This window comes from Desmodus rotundus, chromosome 1 (assembly GCF_022682495.2).
Source record: "Desmodus rotundus isolate HL8 chromosome 1, HLdesRot8A.1, whole genome shotgun sequence".
In the NCBI taxonomy this organism is placed as follows: domain Eukaryota; kingdom Metazoa; phylum Chordata; class Mammalia; order Chiroptera; family Phyllostomidae; genus Desmodus; species Desmodus rotundus.
Window position 1 is genome coordinate 172,692,731 of NC_071387.1, and position 24,946 is coordinate 172,717,676.

Genomic DNA, 24,946 nt, shown 5'->3' on the forward strand with positions numbered 1-24,946 from the left:
TGGGGATTAGGACTTCAGTGTTTGAACTGGGAAGGGTAAGGGTAACACAATTTCCATAACAGTTTCCAAAACTATATACCCAAACCAGATTTCACTGTAATGTCACACTTATATCTCTTTCTAGTTTCTAGATATCTTTTCCAAAATATTTTGTAGCTACCTTAGATTCATGAACTGTTCTTCATTTCCTGAGCCATTGAATGGACTCTATTTGCCCTGTCACAAATTTGAGTACTTCTGAGTTCTTCCTCTTTTATATTTCACATACAGCCAGTTGTAAAATTTTGAACCCTGTTTCCACAGATTTACTTTAGGCCTTCATTCCTAATCCATTAGTATATTTTAATAGACTTTTTAACTTCCCCATCAAGAATTTTTTTAGTTAATTGTAGAAATTTTCTAATTTAAGGGAAAGTTAAAGGTCCGACTTTATTCTTTTGCATGTGTATTATCTAGTTTTCCAATAGGATTTGCTGAGGAAACTCTCCCTTTCCTCATTATCATAGCACCCTTCTCAAAAACCACTTGCACGTGTAGTGAGGGTTTGTTGCTGAGCACTCCATTCTGCTCATTCTGTTGGTCTCTGTGTCCCCTGCATGCCAGTAGCACAGTGTTGATTACTGTAGCTGTGTAGATGGAAATTAGGACACGTGGAACCTCCAACTTTGTTCTTTTTCGAGCTTGTTTTGGCTATATGAGATATTCCATGTGAACATCAGGGATGGACTTTCCTATTTCTATAAAACAATTCACTGGGATTTTGATAGAGATTACATTAAACCATTAAGTTGCTTTGGTTAGTATTGACATCCTAGCAATATTATATCTTCCAATCCATGAACATGGAATGTGTTTCTATTTCTTGGTATCTTTAATTTCTTTTGGCGACATTTTGTAGTTTTTAGTGCACAAGTTTTTTCCTTCCTAGGTAAATTTATTCCCAAGTATTTTATTCTTTTTGATGCTATGTATCAGGAAACTTTTTAATTTTTATTTTTCTTATTATCGTCATCCCTGACATACACTTGGTACTGATAACACTGAACACACAGGCTACCCTGTTGGTCAAATACCCACCTTGCTTAGGGTTGCTAGTTTAATAGGCTGCCACACTGCAGGGATTTTAAAAATCTTTGTGCCCTGATTGGTATGGCCCAGTGGGTAGGGCGTCATCCTGCAAACTGAAGGGTTCCCTGTCAGGACACATGCCTGGGTGGCCGGCCAGGTCCCCGGTTGGGGGCATGCGGGGAGGCACACATCAGTGTGTCTTTCCCTCTCTCTCCCTCCCTTCCCCACTCTGTAAAAATAGATAAATAAAATCTTTAAAAATAATAAAATAAATAAAAAAATAAAAATCTTTGTATTGTTAGAACCTGTCATGTTGTATTGGTTGAAATGATTGTTTGAACGAATATGGAAATGCTGCTGTTGGCCACACTGACTAAGAGGGAGATTTTAAAACTTGTGCTCTTAGACTCCTCACTGCATTTATTGAAATGATTTAGTACATCTGGTCGCTGCCTATGTCAGTCCTAATATAGGGCCTATGAAACACATATAGGAAACTCTTGACTATTTAGAAGACCCTCTAGGATAACAGATAACTTAGAAATTTTCAGTAGCATATCACTTGAGAAATTTTAAATAGCACTTTATTAAGAAAGGTAATTTTTTAAAGTATAAAGGGTGAACTCTTCTAAGTATAAGGATTTAATTTTGCTAACAATTTAAATGAAATAATAGTTTATACTCATCAGACTGGCAAAAGTTTTAAACAAGTTCATAGTATCGTTTGCTGTTTTTTATTCATTGCTCATAGAAATTTTTAGAAAAGAATCTGGCAAACTATATTAAAATTCAAAATACACTTTTTTGTGTGTTTGAAATTCCACGCCTGGAAATCTATCCACAGAAATGAAAACACCAATACAGAAAGACATAAATAAAAGAATGCTTACTGTATTGTTGTTGTTTTTTTTCGTGGATAAAAACTAGGTGCAAAATTAATGCTCAGTTAATAGCAAAATTACGCAATACATTATTCACTCTGGAATATTGTACAGCAATTTATTTTTTTAAGATTTTATTTGGTTACTTTTTTAGAGAGAAGGGAAGGAAGGGAGAAAGAGAGGTAGAGAAACTTCAGTGTGCAAAAGATACATGGATAGGTTGCCTCTCACACACCCCCAACCAGGGACCTGGCCTGCCACTCTGGCATGTGCCCTGACTGGGGTTGAACCCATGAATTTTAGTTCCCAGGCTGGTGTTCAACCCATTGAGCCACACCAGCAGGGCTTGTGCAGCAATTTAAAATTATGAATTAGATTTACACTAGAGAAAGGGGGTTTTGTTGAGTGAAAGTAAGATAAGAATAATATATATGATATGATCCCATTCTTATAAAACTAGCAATGACAAAATTAATAACCCTTGCATGTATGCGTACAGATATATATGTAAACATATGTATATGAGTAGCATCATAGGACTACAGAAGGAACACACTAGAGATTTTACTTTTGATTTTGAAGGATTAGGGAAACAAAATAAGAAAGGCACTAAGAAACAAAACGCATATCCCATTTGTATAAAATACATGTTGGTTATATATTGTATATGAATTGTTAAGTAAAAATAATTTCATAAACTACATATATTTCAAAGAGTTCTGTTAACATTAAGTGGAAAGGGGAAGGGGTATCTGAGAAACCACAAAGTCAAAATCTTGATTTTTGACTTAATTAACTAAGCATATGTATAAGTTTGTTTTTTTTTTGTTTTCTGTAGTACTTCCACTGAATGAAGAATTTCTGGTATCCTTAGGAAAAGAAGAGGTAAGTCACTTAATCAATTTGTAGAACCCTAAATAATTTATAACTCTAAGTGTTTTATATAAGTTCATGGCATAAGAAGTAGGAGGAAACCACTTTAAAGCCGTATTAATTTTCTAATGTGTTTTTAATTATGTTTTATTGAACTGAATATTTTTGGGCCTTTGATTTTTATCACTATTATATATATATTTTATTTTTAGACAGGGGAAGAGAGGGATAATGGGAGGGAGAGAGAGAAACATCAATGTGTGGTTTCCTCATGCGAGCTCCTAGTGAGGACCTGGCCCGCAGCCCAGACATGCGCCCTAACTGGGAATCAAACCAGGGACCCTTTGATTCTCAGGCTAGCACTCTGTCCACTGAGCCATACCAGCCAGGGCATTACTATTATTTTTTAATGTTTAATTACAGTTGACATACAATATCCCATTAGTTTCAGGTGTACAACCTGGTGACTAGACATTCGTATAACTTACAAAATTATCACCCCAGTAAATCTAGTACCCATTTGGCAGCATACATAGTTATCACAATAGTATTGACTATATTTCCTATGCTGTACTTTCTATCACCATGCTTATTTTGTAACTACCAATTTATGCCTCTTAATCCCTTTTCTTTTTCCACCCAGCCCCCTAACCCACCTCACATCTGGCAACTGAAAAAATACTCTTTATAAGTCTGTTTCTGTTTGGTTTGTTTGTTTTCTTCTTTAGATTCTGCATGTGAGTGAAATCATATGGTATGTTATCTCTAACTTGTGATTTCACTCGTGTGTAGACATGCTCTCACTAATGGGAGAATTTCATTTTTTCTTTTTTTGGGCCAACTAATACTCCATTGTATATGTGTACCATTTCTTCTTTATTCGTTTTTCTATTGGTAGGCATTTAGGCTGCTTCCATGACTTGGCTGTTGTAAATAATGCTGCAATGAACATACAAATGCATGTGTCTTTTCAAATTAATGTTTTGTGTTTCTTTGGATAAATACCCCTAAGTTGAATTCCTAGATCCTTCTTTGTCTCTTTTTACAGCCTTTGTTTTAAAGTCTGTTTTGTCTGGTGTAAGTATTTCTATCCTGGTGGTGTTTTTTTCTCCCCCCCCCCCATATTCCATGAAGTTTTTTTTTCCATCCCTTTACTTTTAATCTTTGTGTTTCTTTTGATCTGAAGTGAGTCTCTTGCTTTCTTATCCATTCAGCCATCCTGTGTCTTGATTGGAGCATGTAGTCCATCTGTATTTAAAGTAATTGCTGACAGATACACTTTATTGCCATTTTATTTTTCATATTTTTGTCCTTTCTTTTTCTTTTTTAAAAAAGACCCTTTGGTCTTTCTGGTAGGATCCTTTGTATTTATGTGATGTCTGTGGTAATTTATTTTTCACTTCTGAATTTGTTTATTTGCATCTTTTCTCTTTTTCTTTTTTCTTTAGTGAGTCTAGTCAGAGGTTTGTCGAGTTTATTAATCTTTTCATTGAACGAACTCTGTTGGGTTAATTATTTGTATAATCTTTTTGTTCTTATTTCATTTAATTCTGTTCTAATTTTTATTATTTCTTTCTGCTGACTTTGGGCTGCTTTTGTTCTTTTTCTAGTTCTTTAAGGTGTAATGTTAGGTTGTATACTTGGGATTTTTCTTGTTTCTTAAGATGGAGATGTAATTATATAACCTTCCATTTTATTACTGCCTCCACTGCATCCCAAAAGTTTTCATATGTTATGTTGTCACTCTCATATGTCTCTTTTGATTTCACCTTTTATTTCTTTTTTGACCCAGTCATTTTTTAGTAGCATGTTTAATCTCCACTTATTTGTGGGGTTTTTTTTTTCGCTTCTTTTTTGAAGTTGATTTCTAATTTCAAAGCATTGGAGTTGGGGAATCTTAAATTTCTTGAGGCTTATTTTGTGTTCCCACATATTGTCTATCCTTGAGAACGTTCCATGTGCACTAGAGAAGAATGTACAATCTGGTGTTCTGGGATGAAGGGTTCTGTGAATGTCAATTATGTACCTTTTCTGTTTGGATGATCTTTATGTAGCTGTCAATGGCGTATGTAGATCCCCCTACTATGATTGTGTTTTGTTTTGTTTTCAGTTTCTCCCTTTTGTTCTCTTGTACTTGCTTTATATATTTCAGTACTCCCTGACTGGGTGCATATATATTGAGAAATGTTGTATCTTCCTGATGTACTGTCTCCCGTATCATTTTAAAACGTCCATCCTCATCTCGTTACCTTTTTTATCTCGAAATCTATTTTGTCAGAAGGATGGCTATACCTGCTTTTCTGTTGATGCCATTTGCTTGGAGAATCATTTTACACCCTTTCACTTTGAGTCTAACTTTGTCTTTGCAGCTCAGATGTGTCTCCTGAAGACAGCATGTGGTCGGCTTTTGTCTTCTGATTCAATCTGTCACTCTGCCTTTTTATTGGTGAATTCAGTCCATTAACATTCAGGGTAATTATTGATGTATAAGAATTTTCTGTAGACATTTTTCTGGTTCTTTTCCTTTGTGTTTCTGTCGTGTTTTGTCTGGTGGTATCCATACTTCTTTCCTCTGTTTCCTCTTTTTTAAAACTGTATGTCTCGATACAGGGTTTTTTGTGTATGGTTACCACTAGGTTTAAGAGAAAGTTTCATATATATAGTAGTCCTTTTTCTTCTGAATGCATCTAGTCTTCATCCCTCTTTGCAAATTCAGACCTTTACCTACTCCCCTTTTACGTTTTTGTTGTTGCAAATTATCCCTATTTATGCTGTGAGTTTACTTCTGAATTTCAGCTGTTGTCTTTTTCCCTGCTCCCCCCCCCCTTTTTTTTTAAAGATTTTATTTATTTTTAGCCTTAGCTGGTGTGGCTCAGTGGATTTTACACTGGCCTGCAGACTGAAAGGACACTGGTTCAGTTCCCGGTCAGGGCACATGCCTGGGTTGCAGGACCTGTGATTGATATTTCTCTCCTTCTCTTTCTCCCTCCCTTCCCGTCTCTCTAAATAAATAAATAAAATCTTTTTTAAAAACTTTAAAAAGCAGATATTTATTTATTTTCAGAGAGACGGGAAGGGAGGGAGAAAGAGAGGAAGAGAAACATCAGTGTGTGAGAGATACACTGATTGGCCTCTTCCATGCCCCCAACTGGGGACCTAGCCCACAACCCAGGCATGTGCATGTGCCCTGACCGAAAATTGAACCAGTACCCTTTCGGTTTGTAGGCCGGCTCTTAATACACTGAGCCACACCAGCCAGAACAGTCTCCTTCCTCTTTTTAAAATATTATTACCTCCTTTAACCTGTATGTGATGCTTACGCGTATAGTACCCTATTCTAAAAAAGGGTTATAATACCTTGCCTCTGTCTGCCTATTTGTGATCTTACTCTAGCTTTGTGACCTATTGTTCTTTGTTATAGGTAGAATAACAAACCCCCTGGGTATTTCTACATGGAAGTCTTATGGCAGTAAATTTCTTCAGCTTCTGTATGTCCAGGAAAACCTTTTTCTCCTTCATATCTAAAGAATAAATTTGCTGGATTTATTATTATTGGCTGGTAATTTCTCTCTTTCAGAAGTTTGAATGTTTGTTTCCATTCTCTCCTAGCTTGTAGAATTTCCACTGAGAAATCTGATGATAATCTAATGGGCTTTCCTTTATAGGTTGCTGTCTTATTTTCCCTGACTGTCTTGACAATTCTTTCTTTGTTGTTAATTTTTGACCGTTTAATACACTGTGCTTTGGAAAAGGCCTTTTTGGATTGATATGTTTTGTTTGCTTCTTGGATTTGAGCATCTAGCTCTTCCCATAAGTTTGGGAAGTTCTTGTCAACTGTTAGTTGAATAGGCTCTCCGTTCCCTTTTCCCTATCTTCTCGTTGTGTTGTACCTGTTATTCTTATATTGCTCTTTCTGATGGAGTCAGATAGTTCTTATAGAGTGATTTTATTTTTTGTTTTTTATGCTCAAGTCTCTCCCTTCTCTCCTCTGCGTCATTTCTGTTTTCAGTATCACTAATTATTTTTCCATCTGGTCAGCTCTATTTCCTAAGCTCGCTAGTTCATTCATAATATCTTTAATTGAGTTCTTCATCTCCAGAATTTCTATTTGATTCTTTTTTTAAAGTTTCATCTCTTTCTAAAGTACTCATTTTGTTTATTGATTTTATTTCTGAGTTTATTAAACTGCCTGTCTGTGTTTTCTTGTAATTCATTGAGTTTTTCAGAACTGCTGTCTTGAATTTCCTGTTATTTAAACTACATAGTTTCATGTCTTTAAGTTTTTTTTTCTTTTAATCCTCACCTAAGGAAGTTTTTTATTGATTTTAGAGAGGGCGAGGGAGGGAGAGAGAGGGAGGAAAAGAGGGAGAGAGAGAGAAAGAGATGAGATAGAAACATCAGTTGTTTGCCTCCATACGTTCTATTACCAGGGATCAAACTGGTAACCCAGGCATGTGCCCAGATTGGGATCGAACCTGCAACATTTTGGTGTACAGGACAATGCTGCAAAGAACTGAGCCCTGGCCAGGGCCCATATCTATTTTCTGGAGACTTTTCATTTTATTTTTTAGCTGCCCTCTTGCCTTGGTTATTCATGGTATTTGCTGGATTCCTTCTCTGTCTAGGCGTCTGTATATGAGTGGCACTTCTGCAGCAGATTGATAAGAAGCCTTTCTATTGTTTTCTGATAGGTGGCGCTGAAGCACAAGTTTTTTAGTTCTCTTACACTGCTCTGACTTTTCAGATCTCTGGGAGGGGGGGGTGGAAATGTCCTATGTTCCCTGGGAATATGGACATCTCCCCTGTGTTCAGGTTCCCTCCGTTTCAGTGGCCCAACCTCGCAGGGGAATGTGGTGAATGATGGCGTTATAAATCTGTGAAGTCCCAGTGCTGTCCCCTGCAGCCAGGTGCAGCCACCAAGTTTGTGGGTGGGCCAAGGTGGGGGAAGCTGGCCTCTGTCTTTGTTGCTTTGTTCTCCCAGTAATGGTGACTGGAGACTTCAGCTTCCCTCTGTGTCTCCACCCAACCCTGGGATTAGTTGCAGAGTGTGCCTGTCACCCAGGGAAAAAATGTTTCTGTAGTACCACTTCTCAGGTTCGCAGGTAATGTGCTCTGCAACCCAACACTCACTGCGATAGCTGCTTCTGGGGCTCACTGCTAGCTCTGGGAGGGTGAGGAGAGGCACCCAGGCTCCATCTCTTTGTTTCTCTGTCTGGAATGCCATTGGCCACACCTGTGTGCTGTGTCCCTGCCCAGATCACTGGGTTCTCTGTTCCTCCCAGCTGAAGGGAGTACCAGTGGAAACCTGATTCCTCACCCCTTAGGCTGAGACCCACAGTGAGATCCAGTCTTTGAGATCCAAGCTTCGGTCCTGACACCATCTCTCCCTTCTCCCTTTTCACCGCCCTGCTTTGCTTCCACTTGCCCACCTTCAGTTGTTTCAATGTACGAATCTCTCAGACATGTTTGTGCATTGGGCATGGAATCCTTTGTTGAATTACAGCTGTTTAAATTGTTGAAACTTCAAGGGGAAAGACCAGGGGGACCTCTAAGGACACCATTCCTCTGACCACAAATCCCACTTCTGATACCAGACGTGTCAGGTTTTCCTTAAGACCACTCTCCGGTTCCGTGATTCACTAGACAGGCTCACAGGACTCAGGGGAGCTGTTATTCTCGTGGTCTTGGTTTATTGTATAGTGAGAGAACACATTAAAATGAGCAAAGGAAAAAGGCACATGGGACAAGCTTATAGCAGTCCTTTCCCAGTGGCTATGTTTAATTCCCCCTGCAACTGTGTGTGGCAACATGGGCAAAGTGTGGTCAAACAGGGAAGTTCATTTGAGCCTATTGCCTGTGGGTTTTATCAGAAATCAGTCATTATGCATGCAGGGCCTCTTTGACCGACTTCAACTACTCATAATCCAGGCCCCAGAGCAGAAATGCATTCACTAAGGATCACAGAGTTAGAATAAACTCTCTAATCAATACACTACCAACCGGCCCAAGGCTTCAGGCACATGCAGACACTCTTATTATGCAGAACATTCCAAGGTCTCATAGCTTTTCTTCCAGGAATCTACCAGGGGCCAGTCCTGAAGAAAGGCCTTTCTCGGTAATGTGCGGAGTTTGTGCAACCTTGGACTGCTGAGTTAACCTTTTCCTTAACACTTGTCTTTTTATTCTCTTAACAGTGTCTTTTGGAGAACATAAGCTCCCAATTTGATTAATTCAATTTTATCAAGTTGTCTTTTAAAGTTTTTGCACAAATACAGAAAATATTCGTCCCACTTAAGGTCACAAAGTTTTTCTTGCGTTTCTTTTAGAAATGTTAAGTGTTAGGTTGCACATTTAGATCTATCATCCATTTTTGAAATAGTTGTGAAATGAGTTATTAATAAAGATTCATTTTTTTGCATACAGTTACGAACTGTTACAACACAGATTGTTGAAAGAACTATCTGTTTTGGATTTCCTTGGACATTTACTGAAAATTAATTGACTATATATGTGTGGGTGGATCTATTTCTAGACTTTTCATTTGTTCTCCATTCTGTGCTTTGGCTATTTCACTTCCTTAGTTCTGTGTTTCTATCCTAGTTCAATACCATATTGTTCTATTTACTGAAGCTTTATAATAAGTCTTAAAATTAAATAGTATGAGTTATTTAACTTCATTGTTCTTTACTGAAATTGTTTTATATTTTCATATAAATTAAATTTGGCTTGTCATTCTATGCTATAAAAAAGTTTACTGGAATATTATTGAGATTGTCCTGAATCTATAGTTCAGAGCTGACGTCTTTCACATACCAAGTCTCAGTTCAGATCCATGAGCACTGTATGATCTCTGTTGATTTAGGTCTTTATTTGGTATTTTAAAAATTTATCTCACCAATATTTTGTACTTCACTATATCAGCACACTAAAAAAGAAAAAATAACTTGATCATCTCAATGAATTCAGAAAGAAAATGTGACAAAATTTAATATTAATTCACAATTTTTCTTAAAAAGAATTATACTCATTTTAGAGAGAGGAGGAAGAAGAGAAAAATGTCAATTTTGTTGTTCCACTTATTTATGTGTTCATTGATTGATCTTGTATGTGCCCTGACAATTTCCTATTACTTATTCCTGGTACATACAAATGCAATTAATAGTTAGCTATTGATCGTGCAACTAGGGAGCATGATAAACTCCTTTATTCTAGTAGCTTTTTTCTATATTCTGTTTGATTTTCTTTGTAGCTAGTCATGTTATCTGACAGCAAAGGCAATTTTACTTATCCATTTCTATCTGGATATATTATATATCTTTTTCTCAATTTACTGTACTGTCCTGGAACATTTAGTAATATATTGAATAACAGTGGTAAAAATCAACATTTTTGCTTTGTTCCTGATCTGTCAGCATTAAGTGTGATGTTAGCAGTAGGTTTTTCATTGATGCCCTTAATTAAGTTGAGGAAATTACCTTCTGTTCCATTTTATGAAGTCTTTTTTTTAATCATAAATTGACCCTGAGTTTTGTCACTCTTTCTGAATGTATTAAGAACAATTTGTTTTTTTACTTTTTTGTTTTGTTGATAGGTAAATTACATTGATTTTGGTTATTTAACTGTACATCCCTGGAATAAATTCCACTTTGCTGTAATATAGTAATTGTTTTTATTAATTGAAAGATTTAATTTGCTAAAATTTTATTAAGATTTTTGCATCTGTGTTCATGAGAGATATTGGTCTGTGGTTTTCTTTTCTCTTGACATCTGTGTCAGGGCAATACAAGCTTCGTAGAAATTGAGAAGTATTCTCTGTTAAAGAGTTTTTATAGAATTAGTATTATTCCTTGGATGTTTGTTTGAATTTTAGGTGGTCATCTGGGTCTGGAGTTTTCTTTGTGTGAAAATTTTTAACTACAAATTCAGTTTCTTTACTCCTAGTCAGGTCTTCTCTGAATGAGCTTTGGTAGTTCACGTCTTGAAAGAATTTGTCACATCTAATTTGTCAAATTTATTGACATAAACTATTCATAGCATTGTCTCATTACCACTTTAGTGTTTGTAGTAATGTTACCTTTTTAAATTCGTGATGTTGCTAATTTGTATCCTTGTTTCTTCCTGTAATTAGTCTGGATAATTTTATTGACCCCAAAAAGTCAGCTTTGAGTTTCATTGATTTTTTTTCTATTTTCCTTTTTGTTTTTCTATTTCATTGACTTATGTTATTAATCTTTTTTATTTCAATTAATTTTGGCTTTATTTGCCCTCTAAGGTCATTAATTTGAGAACTTTTTTCTAATATAGGCTTTTAGTGATTTAAATACTCATCTGCGAACTCCCTTTACTTCATCCCAGAAGTTTTTATAAGACAGCTCATAATAATTTAATTTACGGTTGATGGCTCCTTTGGCCCATGGATTATTTAGAAGTCTGTTTTTAATATCCAATTATTTACAGATTTTTCCAGGTACCTTTCTATTATTGATTTTTAATTCCATTGTTAGGTCATATTTAATGTAATATCAGTATAGTTGTATTGAAATGTGTGTACTTGATTTTTCTTTCTTATTTGTCCTACCTTTTCTCTGTTCCTGGTTTCTTCTCTTCCCACTTTCATGGATTCTGTATATTAAAATATAAACCCATTTTATTCACACTATTGGCTTATTAGCTATACCTCAATTTCTTGTGATTGCTCTAGCATTTATAATATGTATTTTTATATTGTCACTGATTTACACTTAGAAAAAGCTAATGGTAACCCTTAACATCAGGAGAATTAAACAGTAGCTAATGTGTTTCAGAAACAAAAGGATAATAGAAAAAGTCCACATTATCCTGCTGAAAGAAAATCTTGTGTTGATTGTTTTTGATTTTGCCTTCTTGAGGATAAAATCATGACTGACTGACATGGACAATTCTGAAGAAAAAAAAAGAAAAAGAAAAAGTCCAGAATTCAGTGTAATTTCCTATTGCCACACTGTCCTATCTGATATCTTCAAATACGTCACGCATATTCCAACTTCAAGGACTATGTGATTAAAATTCTTTCTGTGTCTGGAACATTGTGCTGCTAAGATAAGTGACGTGGCTTCTCTCTCCTCTTCTTTCTCTGCTGCCAAACTGTTAACCTGATCAGAGAGGTCTTTCCATATCATACTACCTATCATACATATTATACCTGTTCTGTCTTTCTGTATTCTTAGTTTGACTTTTTTTTGTTTTTTGTCATGGAACTTATTACTCCCTGGAATTATATATTTGTTTGTCTGGATTCCCCTCTTTGTTCAGTTCACTTTTGCATCCCTGACTCCTTCAACAGTGCCTGGTAGTCAGTAACTGATTGATAAAGATTTGTTGAGTGAATGATACTCATTTGTTTTTGTTTTTGTATAGTCTTCTTAGAAAAGACACCTAATTTACCTGATTATGGAAAACTCACCATTAAATTTCCTTTCAATAAGAAATTAAAATGTATTGCTCAAAAACCCCATCTTATATGTTTTTTACACTTTTTTAAATCCTCACCCGAGGGCATTTTTTCATTACTTTTTTTTAAAGTATATTTTATTGATTATGCTATTATGGTTGTCCCATTTTTCTTCTCCCTTTTATCCCCCCCTTCCCAGTACCCCCATTCCCTCCAGCAGTGTCCCCCTGCACTTAGTTCATGTCCATGGGTCGTACATATAAGTTCTTTGAAAGAGAAGAAGGGAAATAGGAAGGGAGAGAGAGAAATATTGATGCAAGAGGCAAGCTTTAATTGGTTGCCTCCTGTACACACCTGGACCAGGGATCGAATGTGCCCAGACTGGGGATTGTATGTGCCCAGATCAAGGATCAAACCCACAACCTAGGGATGTGCCTTGATGGGTAATCAAACCCACAACCTTCCGTGGTGATGCTCCAGCCAACTGAGCCACACTGGCCAGGGCCATCTTATATTTTTCGAATTTAACAGTGACATATTTCAGAGAACTTAGCACCTGCTGTATATTTTTGTTTCAAAGACTTTTCTGCTCAGCTTTTTTATTGTTGAATTCTGAATCAATTTTAGAACTATACACATTTTACTATCATTCAGAAATACAGCTGTTTATAGGATTAAAGACTAACCAATTAATACGAATTATTTTGTTCTAGTTTCAAAAATTGAGACATGATCTTGAATTGGTACTATCTACTATTCAGTCAAAGAATGGAAAGCTAAAGGAAGACTTAGAAAGGTATATTTATATTATTATAATTACCATTAGTTATTGATATGTCAAATTGGCATTAATGTTTTATTTGGCTGCCGTTTGTTTTGTTTTTCTCTGTGGAAAGGGAGCAACTGTGGTTGGATGAACAGCAACAGGTACTCGAATCTCTGATTAGACTGCATAATGAATTGAAAGATCAGATTGTGACAGCTTCTGAGTCAAGGTATTATTTTCATGTTCTAGGTTTTTAAACTAGGAGAAAATATTTTCTTTTTTTTACATGAAATATTTAAAAAAGGTAAATTTTACCAGAAACTTGTGAGTCTTCTCCTAACTTTTGCTGTTACTTACATAATCCTTTATGAATGACTTGATTTTTAGTTTCTATGTGTATTAAATAAAGAATATTACATTCATAAAACTAGTTATATTTGGTTTGTGCAAATTAAATTTGAACAGAGTTCTTGATCAACCTTATGTGTAACTAGTTACGTATACTTACGTATTTTATCAGTGAAATATTTCTCTTAATTTTTTTTTTGAAATTTATTAGAATCTTTAATGAGCTGAAAACTAAACTACATGATATAAAAGAATATAAGGAGAAACTCTTGCTTACCTTGAGTGAGTTTCTGGAAGACCACTTTCCTCTGCCTGATAGAAATGTTAAAAAGAAAAAGGTAAGTTTTAAAGAAGACGTTCGCATAGATACACATATCTGAAATTGTTGATATATTTTTGACTATTTAGTATACATTTCAAAGATGCACACACATAGATACATGTAGAGAAATAGTACCTCATCACATTAAAATATTTATTAAAATATTAGAAGCAACCTTGTTCAATAATACAGGATGAGTTAAATGTATTTTTTGATATTATATCCATATGATAGGGAGACATGCAGCTTCAAAAATGTATTGAACAGTATACTATCAAAGGAGTTAATGAAATGCTCACAATTGTTAAATGGATAAAACACAGGTGATTAAACTGTTAGTCTAATTCATATCAAAATATACAGTAGTGCTTATGTCTAGGGGCCAGGATTGTAGGAGAGACTTATTTTCATTTTTACTATTTTTCATATTTTCCATGAACACATGTAACCTTTAAAATCAGAAGAATTGTTTAAAATATGTTAATGTAAGTTACAGACTATTTTAATAGTAGTTAAGATGAAATAAACCTTTTCTACAAAAGCAAGTATTTCATTGGGTGACAGAAGATTGGGAACAACCACTTCAATTTCTTTTTAAAAACAGTATATTGTATGAAAACAAACCTGTAGAAGTGGAATAGGCATTGAAACTGCCACCAGGATGATCTTCTAAAAATATGTAGTTGAATCATTTTCAACATAAAACTCTTTTTTTTTAATCTGAAGCTCTTTATTTTTTTTTAAAGAGTTTATTTATTTATTTTTAAAGAGAAGGGAAGGGAGAGAGAGAGAGAAACATCAATGTGTGGTTGCCTCTCATGCGCCCCCTACTGGGGACCTGGCCCACAACCCAGGCGTATGCCCTGAACCAACGACCCTTTGGTTCATAGGCTGGCACTCAATCCACTGAGCCACACCAGTCAGGGAGTGAGTCTTCTTTTTGGTGTTTGAATCATGCTTATATATCATTGTGGAAATGATTGAAAAAAACGAAAAAGACACATTAGACCACATTCAAAGAACAACCATGATACGGAAGGACTACAAGTCTGTTGCTTATGAAAAATAATTGAAGGAACTAATGATTAATATGGAGAAGACTTCAGGTTCATAGTAGCTTTCTTAAAATATTTGAGGAACTCTTGCATGGAATTGGAATGAGATTTATTCTGTCATTTCAAGGATAAAAGAACCAGTGAGTTGAGTTAACATTAGGAACCGTCAAGAACTATAGAAAGATGAACCAGCCAGGAAAGCAAGTTTTCTGTCCTGAAGCAGTATGAATACAGTCTGGAATACCATTTGTTTGGGATATTTTGATTGGGAGGTTCAAACAGTAGATTTTTATGTATGAGTATGTAATAACTCATCCACTTTATATTTATAGATAGTCTGAATTGTATCTTCTAGTAACAGCAAAAGATTTCACTGCCTTAGAGGTTGTTTTAATTGCGTTTTAATGAAGCTATTTAATACAAGCAACTTATTTACTTTCAGAATTCTTTTTAAATCACCTAATTATAAATGTTTGGTTTTAATATACATTGTACCTTTTCAATTAAGAAATATTAATTTTGTAATAAATGCAGTTAAATATTCTGCCATTGGCAGAATTGATATATTAGGTCTTTTTATTCATGTTTTTCTCAAAGAAAAATACTCAAGAATCAACGACACAGCTGAAAACACTGCATGAAATATTAGAGGTAAGTGTTTTGTATAGTTGTTTCGTCTTGAAGATGTCTCTTAATCAGTGATTTGTGAACACTTTTACGTAGGCTTGGAAAAAATACTGTTTTAGTTCTCAAGGTATGTACCAATCTTTTATTAGATATATTTATATTAGTTTGACTTTAATATTAAAATTAGATTTTGTTTTCTACATAGTACTAGAAAAGATATTGTCATTTAAAAACATTTTTTAAATTTATTTTTTAGAGAAAGGGAAGGGAGAGAGAAAGAGGAAAAGAAACATGGATCCATTGCCTCTCATATGCACCCCGACCAGAGACCAAACCTGCAACCTAGGCACATGCCCTTACCAAAAGCAGCTGGTGATCTTTGGCTTTGCAGGACAATGCCCAACTGAGCTGCACTGGTTAGGGCAGAATATTGTCATTTTTTAAAAGAACATCTAATTAGAGTCTGACTCTCATTCGTATCCCCGATATTGTTATCTTAAGAAAATGTTTATGATGCTATTTAGTATTTATACAGTGAAATGCTCTGCTGTTACATTGTATCTTTACAATGTAAAGATGTAAAGTATCTTTAATTGGCAACTGTGAATTCTGTTGAAAATACATTAAGTAAGTGTAAGGATTCTTTCAACAAGGTTGCAGATATCTATGTATAATTGTTCCTTAAATAACATTAGCCTCTATTTTTATAATGTGAAGACTGAGCAATTCCAAACAACTATAGAATTGATAAAGAAATATCTTTTTCTGCTTAAAATTTACCATTCTTTACAAATAAATACCTTTGATCTTTAAAAAAAATGTTTTTGAACTTCAGCCATTTTAGAAATCTGCCCTGGCTGGTGTGGTTCAGTGGATTGAGTGCTGGCCTGTGAATAGAAATCTCACTATGACAGTCCATTGCAAAATGGGCAGAGAGGAAGGTAAAATAGTCTACAGAGAGAGATATTTAACAATTAGTGTGTCTTTAAATTTACTGTCAAGTTTATGAGAAAAAGTGATACTAAACTTATTTCATTGTAATTTTATGAATTGGATGCTGAAGTTTCTATTTTTATACAGATAATTAGAATATTATTGCTTTGAAAGCAAAATACAAATATATATTAGATTTATGATTAGAATCTTTTGACATATTTGTAATTATTCCAATTGACTGAAGCTAAGAAACTACTACTAACTTTAACCAAAAAAGCTGTGATATCTGTGGCAAACATTGACAGGGATTAACTGGGAAAAATACATGTGTAATTTTTGAATAATATAGTATGAGATCCCATCTAAAATATAGAATTAGAAGCCATTTTTTTGTCTCCAACTTATCTTACCAATAACAAAAGTAACCACTATATAAGCTGCAATTTAGCAAAAAATGAAACAATGTACATGTTCATTTTAAAGTTGAATTTTTAGCATTTAATTATTTCTGGCATCTACTAGAATTAGATATGAAAGATAAGAAAGATTTTAAATGATATTAAAGTAAACAATTGTTTTAAAATAGGAATAAAATGTGATTCTTTTTCATACCTAAAAGAATGAGACCAAAAGTTTTTTTCCCCAGCATGTATATTTGAAATAGCTAAAGTTAATGATAGATGAAAATTTTATTTCAAGAATTGAAATATTTCCCTGGTCATGTAGTCAACCCACCAAGGTTGCAGGTTGTGGGTTTGATCCCTGGTCAGGGCACATAAAAGAATCAACCATTGAATGCATAAGGAAGTGGAACAACACATTGATGTTTCTCTCTCTCTCTTTCTTCTTTCCTTCTCTAAAATCAGTAAATAAAAAAATTTTTAAAGAATTGATGTTATTATAAAATATGGTTGAGATGGGAGCTTCATAGTTGTACTTTCTTGCTATGGCACGTAATGCTTTTATTATAAATTATGCTCTTTTCTCCCACATTACTTAAAATAATATCTTTCAATTAAAGCTTTGGCCTGAATTGATAATACAGTTAGCATTTTTTTGTATATTTCATAGTATTTCAATTATCCATTTCTTGAGAAAACTTTTCTAATGCCAGTGTGTCTGGGAAAGACAGATGATGATTCTCAGAGTACACTGGCCATCTTTTCCCAGCTAATTTTACAATAGAACCCTATTTTTTCAAGACTAAGGACATCCTTAGCAAGATTAATTCAATGGAATACAATTTGGGAAATGTTAGTCTATATAATTTACTACAAATACCTGAAGCTCCTGTTTGGGGTTGTAACCCTCAACATCCTTAGTGAAAACATCAAAGATATTCTAGAAGAAATTGAAGGAAGCGATGACTATGGGGTTGTTTTCAAGGTCTGTCAGAAGAATAGGTGTTTGGGGATGGCAAAGCACAGAGTTGGTGATTTCTTTTTCCTTCAAATATTAAAGCATGCATGTTTTTGAACTTTAGCATATTTTGTTGAGGTTTTAATTGGTTTAAGTTTCTTAAGGTATGGTTAAGAACTTTTTTAAATCAAATTTCTAAGCTAAAGAATTAAGAAGTGAGAGAATTGTAAATGTTTTTTAATCAGTTTTTAGTAAATGTTTCCAAAGTTAGATGTAGAGATTCATTTTAAACCTTTTTATATTCACTAATATTTGTAGTCTTTTAAAAAAGAAAATCAGTTATTTAGTAAAACATAGAAATTATGATATAAAGTCATTCAAAAAAATAAAAACCTTCATTCTTTGGTTAAAAAAAACTATTCTAATGTTTTATTATAGCTGTATCAATTTTTTCCCAAATAAGTTACATTATAAATGATGTTTTTTTCCCTAGATTCTTATAAATAGATTATTTGATGTTCCACATGATCCATATGTCAAAATTAGTGATTCTTTTTGGCCACCCTATATTGAGCTGCTCCTGCGAAATGGGATTGCCTTGAGACATCCAGAAGATCCAACACGAATAAGATTAGAAGCTTTCCATCAGTAAAAGGGCGGTCTCTTTTTCACACAGTACTTAAAGAAACTTGGTACTTCAAAGTACTTCAAAGATAATGGAAACACTGAGTATTACTTGGATAAAGAACATTATTTGCAAATCAAAGCACATTGTCCATATTCCTTTTCTCCTCAAAATGGCACATGCTGCCATCTACTATTTGCTTCAAAAAGGGTCCTTTTACATTCGGGTCGGTTCTTTGGTGTACTAAACTGGATGGACAAGGATGCAAGTTAAAATATTCTAGACTTAATCATTATAAAATATTTAGTATACCTAACTTTTACAATAATCTTTGGAAATTTCTTTGTTAAATTATGATATTGCTAATGTAATAAATTTTTAAAAAATGTATGAGTTTCTTTTGTGCATTTTGAGTTCTAGTTGCTTACCTCCTTTAAATTTAGGAATTATAATTGAAAGGCCACTTAATATGGAGATGATTTTAAAAATGACTTAATATCTGATATAGAATGAAGTATAATTCAAAAGCATTTTGTAAATCTATTCCATGTATACTGCCTTATTTCTAGGTTTGTTAAAAACTGAAATATTAAAAAATGGTTAAAGGTAGATAGAAAACTCATTTAATGTGTATCATATATCAAATGATATATATTAAAGCACTTTTGATTCTGTTAGTTATTACTAATGAAATTGTGTTCATAAAATTGCCTTAATCTTTGTGACTTTTTTAAAAATAAAATTCTCTTTTCTAAAAATATCTAACTATTTTGGTGACATGCCATGACTTTTTTGTAAACTAAACAGACTTTTTGATAGGTAGATAAATGAAGATATAGGGCTCATTCAGGATTATATAGTAGCTAAACTGTAGAATTCCAAACACGGTTGGCATTGTCACTGGACTAAATGGGTTCATTTGCCCGCACTCATCAAAGCCCAATAAGAGGCACTGGCCAGGTAGTTCAGTTGGTTAGAGCATCATCCTTTTTTGCCTAGGTTGCAGGTTCGATCTCCAGCCAGGGCACATAAAGAAGCAACCAATGAATGCATAAATAAGTGGAACAACAAATCGATGTTTCTCTTTTTCTTATCTTTTATTTTTTTCTCTTTCTCTCTGCAGTCAATAACATTAAAAAAAAAAAAAGGCCCAGAAAGACATGAACAGGACCTTGCAACAAAGAAAGTAAGGGTTTATTAGTTCAGGAAGTGGCCCATGCTGGGAGTCACAGGTGAGCTAATGCTCAAAGACCTGGCTAATCGATGGTTTCCTGGGGACAGGTTATATAGGGGGAAAATCATTAAGCATGATGACTAAGGGAGTTAAGGTCATGGTCTTTCTGATTGGTTGGTGCATTGGATCTTTATGTCAGATGGCATTGCTTCATCTGGTTACACCGCTTCTCTGCGTCTGGAACTGAAACAGCTGAGACCTAGGTGTTATACTAGTTTGAGGAAACTGTCTCTGTGGTCAACAAACCTGAGGCTTTGTTCTGAAGATTATTTGATACTGATCAGAATCTCATTGTTAGGAGGGCAGAATGATCAGAAGTGGATGTGCAAGGGAGAAGGAGGCTGGTGAGTCAGGGTGATGAATGAAGACAGTTTGAATCAAAGAGGAAAGAGAAAAGGTCATATTAAATGAAGTTTTTGTGTGGTTACAATCCCCCTTTTCTTTTGATCATTCCTCGATCTTGAGGAATATAGGGTAACTGGATCCAGATTCAATCAAGAGGGAGGACTCAGATTTGTCTGCCTATTGTGCCTCTCTTATCTGGCTCTTAAAATCTCCCATGCCCACCTCTTCCCTTATGGTCCCTGTGTCTTAGAGGGGCATTCTAGTTGTTTAATTTATAAGCAGGAACCACAGCAATGGTAGATGAAGCATTACCAGTATACCCGTACCCCAAGTGATCACACCACAACTAGTCTGAGTCTTTAAGACTGCCCGTAGAGAAGACCTATGAGAGACTCATAGCTTCGTTTTTGTTAGAATGAAGGGTAGCCGTGACAATCCGACATTCCCCTGGCCCACAGTGCCAACGTCCCTGAGGAATGTTCTGATACCGTCTCCCTGTGTAGCTTACATGGTATCAGTCACCGAAGCCATCCGAGCACAAGCTGTTGTGATGATTTCTCAGAAGTTTACATTATGTTGTATGCAACAGCAAGGCCGAAAGAAAAACAGTTTTAGTTCTCAATAACTCCAAGGCAAAGGATGGGAGGAAAACGAAGCACTAGTTCAGAGGGCTGTAGCCAAATACTTTCATTAGAAAAGTTCAGGATCCAGTCCAGTCTACAGATGAAAAATAAGATTTTGAAGACAACTGAACTAGGATCTAATATCTACAAATGGACATTATGTTTTCTCTTGAAACATTATCTCTAAAAATCACCCTCATTTTATCAAAGATAACCAAGTTAAGACTTACTGTATAAAGTCTAGTTTCAACAAACTTGGCCTGTTATTTGCATATATTATGACAAGAATAGTAATTGATCATATAGGCTGTTTTAAGTATGCTCTGCTGGAATTTCATAAGGAATCTCCAAATTGAATTCTGACCTCCCAGGGCTGAGGAGACAAGCCACATAGTTGCCATCAGCACTTGCCTGCAATACTTGTTCAGGTGAATTCTTCAAGGTCTTGAAGTTCCCTGAAATGTTCTGAGGTTCTTGTTTTGCCATTTCCCAGGAAAGCAATCTTAGTTCCTTACCTGGAAGAACTGCTGTGAACCATGCAAGTAAAGGACTGAGCTGTTTTTCCAATGGGGTTTTTATTGGCTTTCGGAGTCAATTCCTTAAAGCTTTCTGATGACATCCAGAGTCTGTGCAAGTCTCTTTCAAATATGACATTCCAGCCAAAGTCTTGGGAATAAATCAATTTCCAATTGTGTCCTGTTATAAAAACATGCTTTTATTGAATTTATGTAAATCATATTGCCATGAAAATAATACTCATTCAGAGTCTCCAAACTTCTAGAGGCATCGGGTAGGGAGAAAAATATGTTTCAGTATTGCTTACAAAGGTATAATTTACCAAATTGCTCTAAGTCAAGGTAGTTTAAGAGAAAACAAGTATTCTTATAGCTGCGAAACAAAAAGATTAAGAATTAGCAATATTTTCAACAAAAAGTTATAAAAATTGTAATCATCCTCAGTTCATTCAGTACCATATAATTAATTCTTGCCTATGTTGATCCTTTGCCAGCAGTTCTTGAATCTGGTTATTCCTTAGAGCTTTATAAGTCTTCACTGAGTTTAAAGGTATAATCTGAAAGTTTATTCTCAGAAAACTCTTAGAATAAGTCAGTTCTTTGTATGGATCTTTCTGAAGATGAACCATACTTGCAAAAGTATCAGTATAAAACAATAACTGTCCATAAATGACAAAACTAAATGACATGGCTATAGACCTGATTATAAGGTAATTGACAAAGAACTTTGCTTTTCTGTAACATAACATTTTAAGATAACTTAGACTATGTAGAGTCCTGGAGATTTTTATCTACCATATACAATATCCCATAATAATAAGGATATTTCAACACAGATAAAACACAACTATTTTCTTACCTGACAAAGCTTGTGCAATTGAGACATCAAATAGGCCTAAGAAATGTAAAGCCTCCCCCTTGCCAGGAGAGGAAGAAAAATGATTTGAGGTGTTGCAGGCATCCGTCCATTAGAACAACTGAGAGCTATTTCTAGGTTAAGAAAAAAGTCTCCTGTTAAAATTTGAACTCTAGAAAGTGTCAAACACACTTAACCAAAAAAATCATTATGAATATTAAATTCTTTACCAATGATTTACAAAAGAAATAAAAAATTCAGATTAGCAAAATTTACGGTTTTCAGATTCAGAAAATCATTTTCTTAAGTAATCAAGTGACTGATCAAAACAACAGAAAGCTATCTTAATAAAACATAGAGAAACTTTCTTTTAACAGAGAAAAAGAACTAAACTTTAATTCTGCATTAGTGTACTTTTGATATTTAAATTCATTTACATAGATAAATTTTCATCTTATTTAGCTTAACTGTATATAAAATCTCAAGATCTTCATAGACCTTCTGTAACTTTCTTAGTCCCTCTTAGTTCATCTCTTCTTACTCATTCAGAAATAACCAACCTTAATTTAGGACAAATCTTGTTCTTTTAATTACATTAAAAATATATTGCCACACCTTATACCTCTTATTACTAAAAACATATAGTTTCTTTCCATCTTAATTAGGAATCTTAACTTTGGAACCTCAATTTCCAGTGACAACTTAGTATTCTTTAGATTGATATACTTATGAACACATTTAATAATTTCTAAAAATATATTTTCTCAGCACAGTTTTAATGTGGCATAAGACGTATTTACTAATGGACCCAAATATCTTTATATTCTTTATAATAAGCAGGAAAATAAATATATGTTCAGTAATTAATGTTTCATTATTATTTTATCTTATTTAGAAATGGTCTAGACTATCCCTTATTTAATATAGCTAGCAAAACTTTAAGTTCAGTTTCCAGTTACCACAGATTTATAAAACTAAGTACACTACAATTGTTGCTAAAGAGTTAACTTAAAAGAAACTTTTATCTTGTTTACACTTATTTAATTTACTTGCTTGTAGCAATTAAATTTAGATTACTGATGAAAATTTCATCATACCAAGTTTCTTTCTGACAAATTTTACAACAGAGATAACACGGGCGTATTAACTAATAAACCCAGGTAGAATAAAACTACTATTTAATCTCGATGACTTTAAAGCTATACATATTTAAACAGACCAAACCCAAACCAGCTTTAATGTAAAATATTTTTCAGTTCACGTGATTCTGTAAAGCATTTTAGCTAGTTTCTGTTATATTTTTGAGAATTCTCATGTAAGTGCTTGTTTGTTTAAGCCAATTTAACAGGCTTCCTTTTTTAAAAATAAACTGAGAATACCATTCAGATGTATAAAATACCACAATGCACATGGACAGACACAGATCTTTCAGCCTTGAGACAGGCACCATTAGGCAACAATCACTAATTTAAGGAGGAACAGCTGGAAAAAGTTAAATTGATTTGCCCAGATGACTAGGGTTTTTTTCCTTTTAATATTTGTGGAAAAACCACTTAAATCTGTGTTTGTCCTTGGTAAGGGAGCCTTGGAGCCACAGAAGCACTTTGTGCTTTCAAAAACATCTTAGCCTTTTTTTTTTTTGTCTTAGGAATTGAGATGACAAAGATAAGTGGGCTTGAACTTCTAGACCTGCCATTCTGGTTTCACAAAGGCTTGTAAGATATGGACAGCTGCTCTCAAATTTAATACCATAGGTTGACCTACCTGTTTACATGGTCTCTTATTTATGTCCTTCCCTGTGAGCACATAGTTTTATTTTATCTTTGGAAGGGGGCTAAAAAATTTCCTATCAGGGTCTGTCATTAGTTTTGAAAATAGCCAAGTTTCTGATCAGAGACATTATTAAATCTCTCAAATATCTTGTGAGGTTTCAGCTGGAACAGACAGTGAACATTTCTGGCGTTATGAAACAATTCCATGGACCTGAGAGAGAGCAAAGGCCTTCTGGAGTTGTTTCCTTGGATAGCCCAAAGGAGAACTGACAGCCTTCACGTCCCAGTTCCCAATGAGACAGTACAATCAGGTGAAGAGTTAAAATCACCTGAAGTTGCCACAACTTTGCCAATTTTCCTAATCACATCAATCCTTACATTTTCATGTGCTTTAATCTTGTATTCTGAGTCAGGCCATCACCGCTGGGTTTTTGTACCATAGTTCAGGAATTCTCATTTTGAGGAGTCCTGGAAATTTCTTTTTTATTCCCTGGCCATTTTCCCACTGTTGAGCAAAGAGGCTTTGGGCCTCCAGCAGGGGGTCAGGCCGAAGGCCCGTGGCCCTGTTAGCAATCTTGAAGTTGATTTAGCCAGCCTGACTACTGATCCAAGTGATTGCCGGTCAGGGTTCTCACTGTAATCTCTTTCTTCCAGTCTTTCAAACCTCTCCACACTGGGGTAAATAGAGTGGACTTGTTTGGGAGTCTTCCATCTTCGAAGGCCAACAGGGGGTCAGCTTTGCCCCATTCAGCCTTTGGTAGTGCTGTGCCAAAACCTTTGTCTTAACTCTGTTAATGTCTGTTTCATTTAGCCCAATTTTTTCTTTTATAGGTTTTTAGCTAAATGTGCTTCAGTTCTGTGAGAGGTAGAGAACTGCCTGAGAACTACATGGGATACAAAGACGGAATTACGCATGTTACTAAGGTCTTTATCAAAGTAATTACTTATTTTTAGCTCAAGCAATCTTAAGTCAGCCCTAGGATGACACAGCTCACAACAGAACAAACAGTGAACAAGCAGTTAGTTACAAGAGCTAACAACTCGGCCCTGGCTGGACATCATCCTGCAAAGCAGAAGGTTGCCGATTCAGTGTCTGGTCAGGGCACATGCCTGGGTTGGGGACCAGGTCCCCAGTTGGGACATGTGAGAGGCAACCCATCATTGTTTCTCTCGCATATTAAGGTTTCTCTCCCTCTCTCTCCCTCTCTCTAAAAATAAATAAATAAAATCTTTGAAAAGAAAAAAAACAAGATCTAACAATTCAGCAGCCCTTATATCCTTCTAAAGTTTGGTAGACAACGAGTCAGACAC

General features: G+C 34.8%; 1 protein-coding gene and 1 non-coding gene across 8 annotated transcripts in view; both read left to right on the top strand.

The window, feature by feature from the left end:
• Positions 1-19,032, top strand: part of CENPK (centromere protein K) — a 34,673-nt gene extending 15,641 nt beyond the window's left edge. For all 7 annotated transcript variants that reach the window (XM_053913247.1, XM_024578615.3, XM_053913249.1 and 4 more), the window contains 6 exons: positions 2,788-2,834; positions 12,966-13,048; positions 13,149-13,247; positions 13,578-13,704; positions 15,341-15,394; positions 18,159-19,032. In XM_053913247.1, the coding sequence (XP_053769222.1) occupies positions 2,788-2,834; positions 12,966-13,048; positions 13,149-13,247; positions 13,578-13,704; positions 15,341-15,394; positions 18,159-18,317 (569 nt within the window). In that variant the 3' untranslated portion in view covers positions 18,318-19,032. The remainder of the gene's footprint in view (positions 1-2,787; positions 2,835-12,965; positions 13,049-13,148; positions 13,248-13,577; positions 13,705-15,340; positions 15,395-18,158) is intronic.
• Positions 11,590-11,742, top strand: LOC112321240 (small nucleolar RNA SNORA69). Its single transcript, XR_002976515.1, has one exon. It is a non-coding gene; the product is annotated as a small nucleolar RNA SNORA69 (small nucleolar RNA).
• Positions 19,033-24,946: the final 5,914 nt, after the last annotated feature.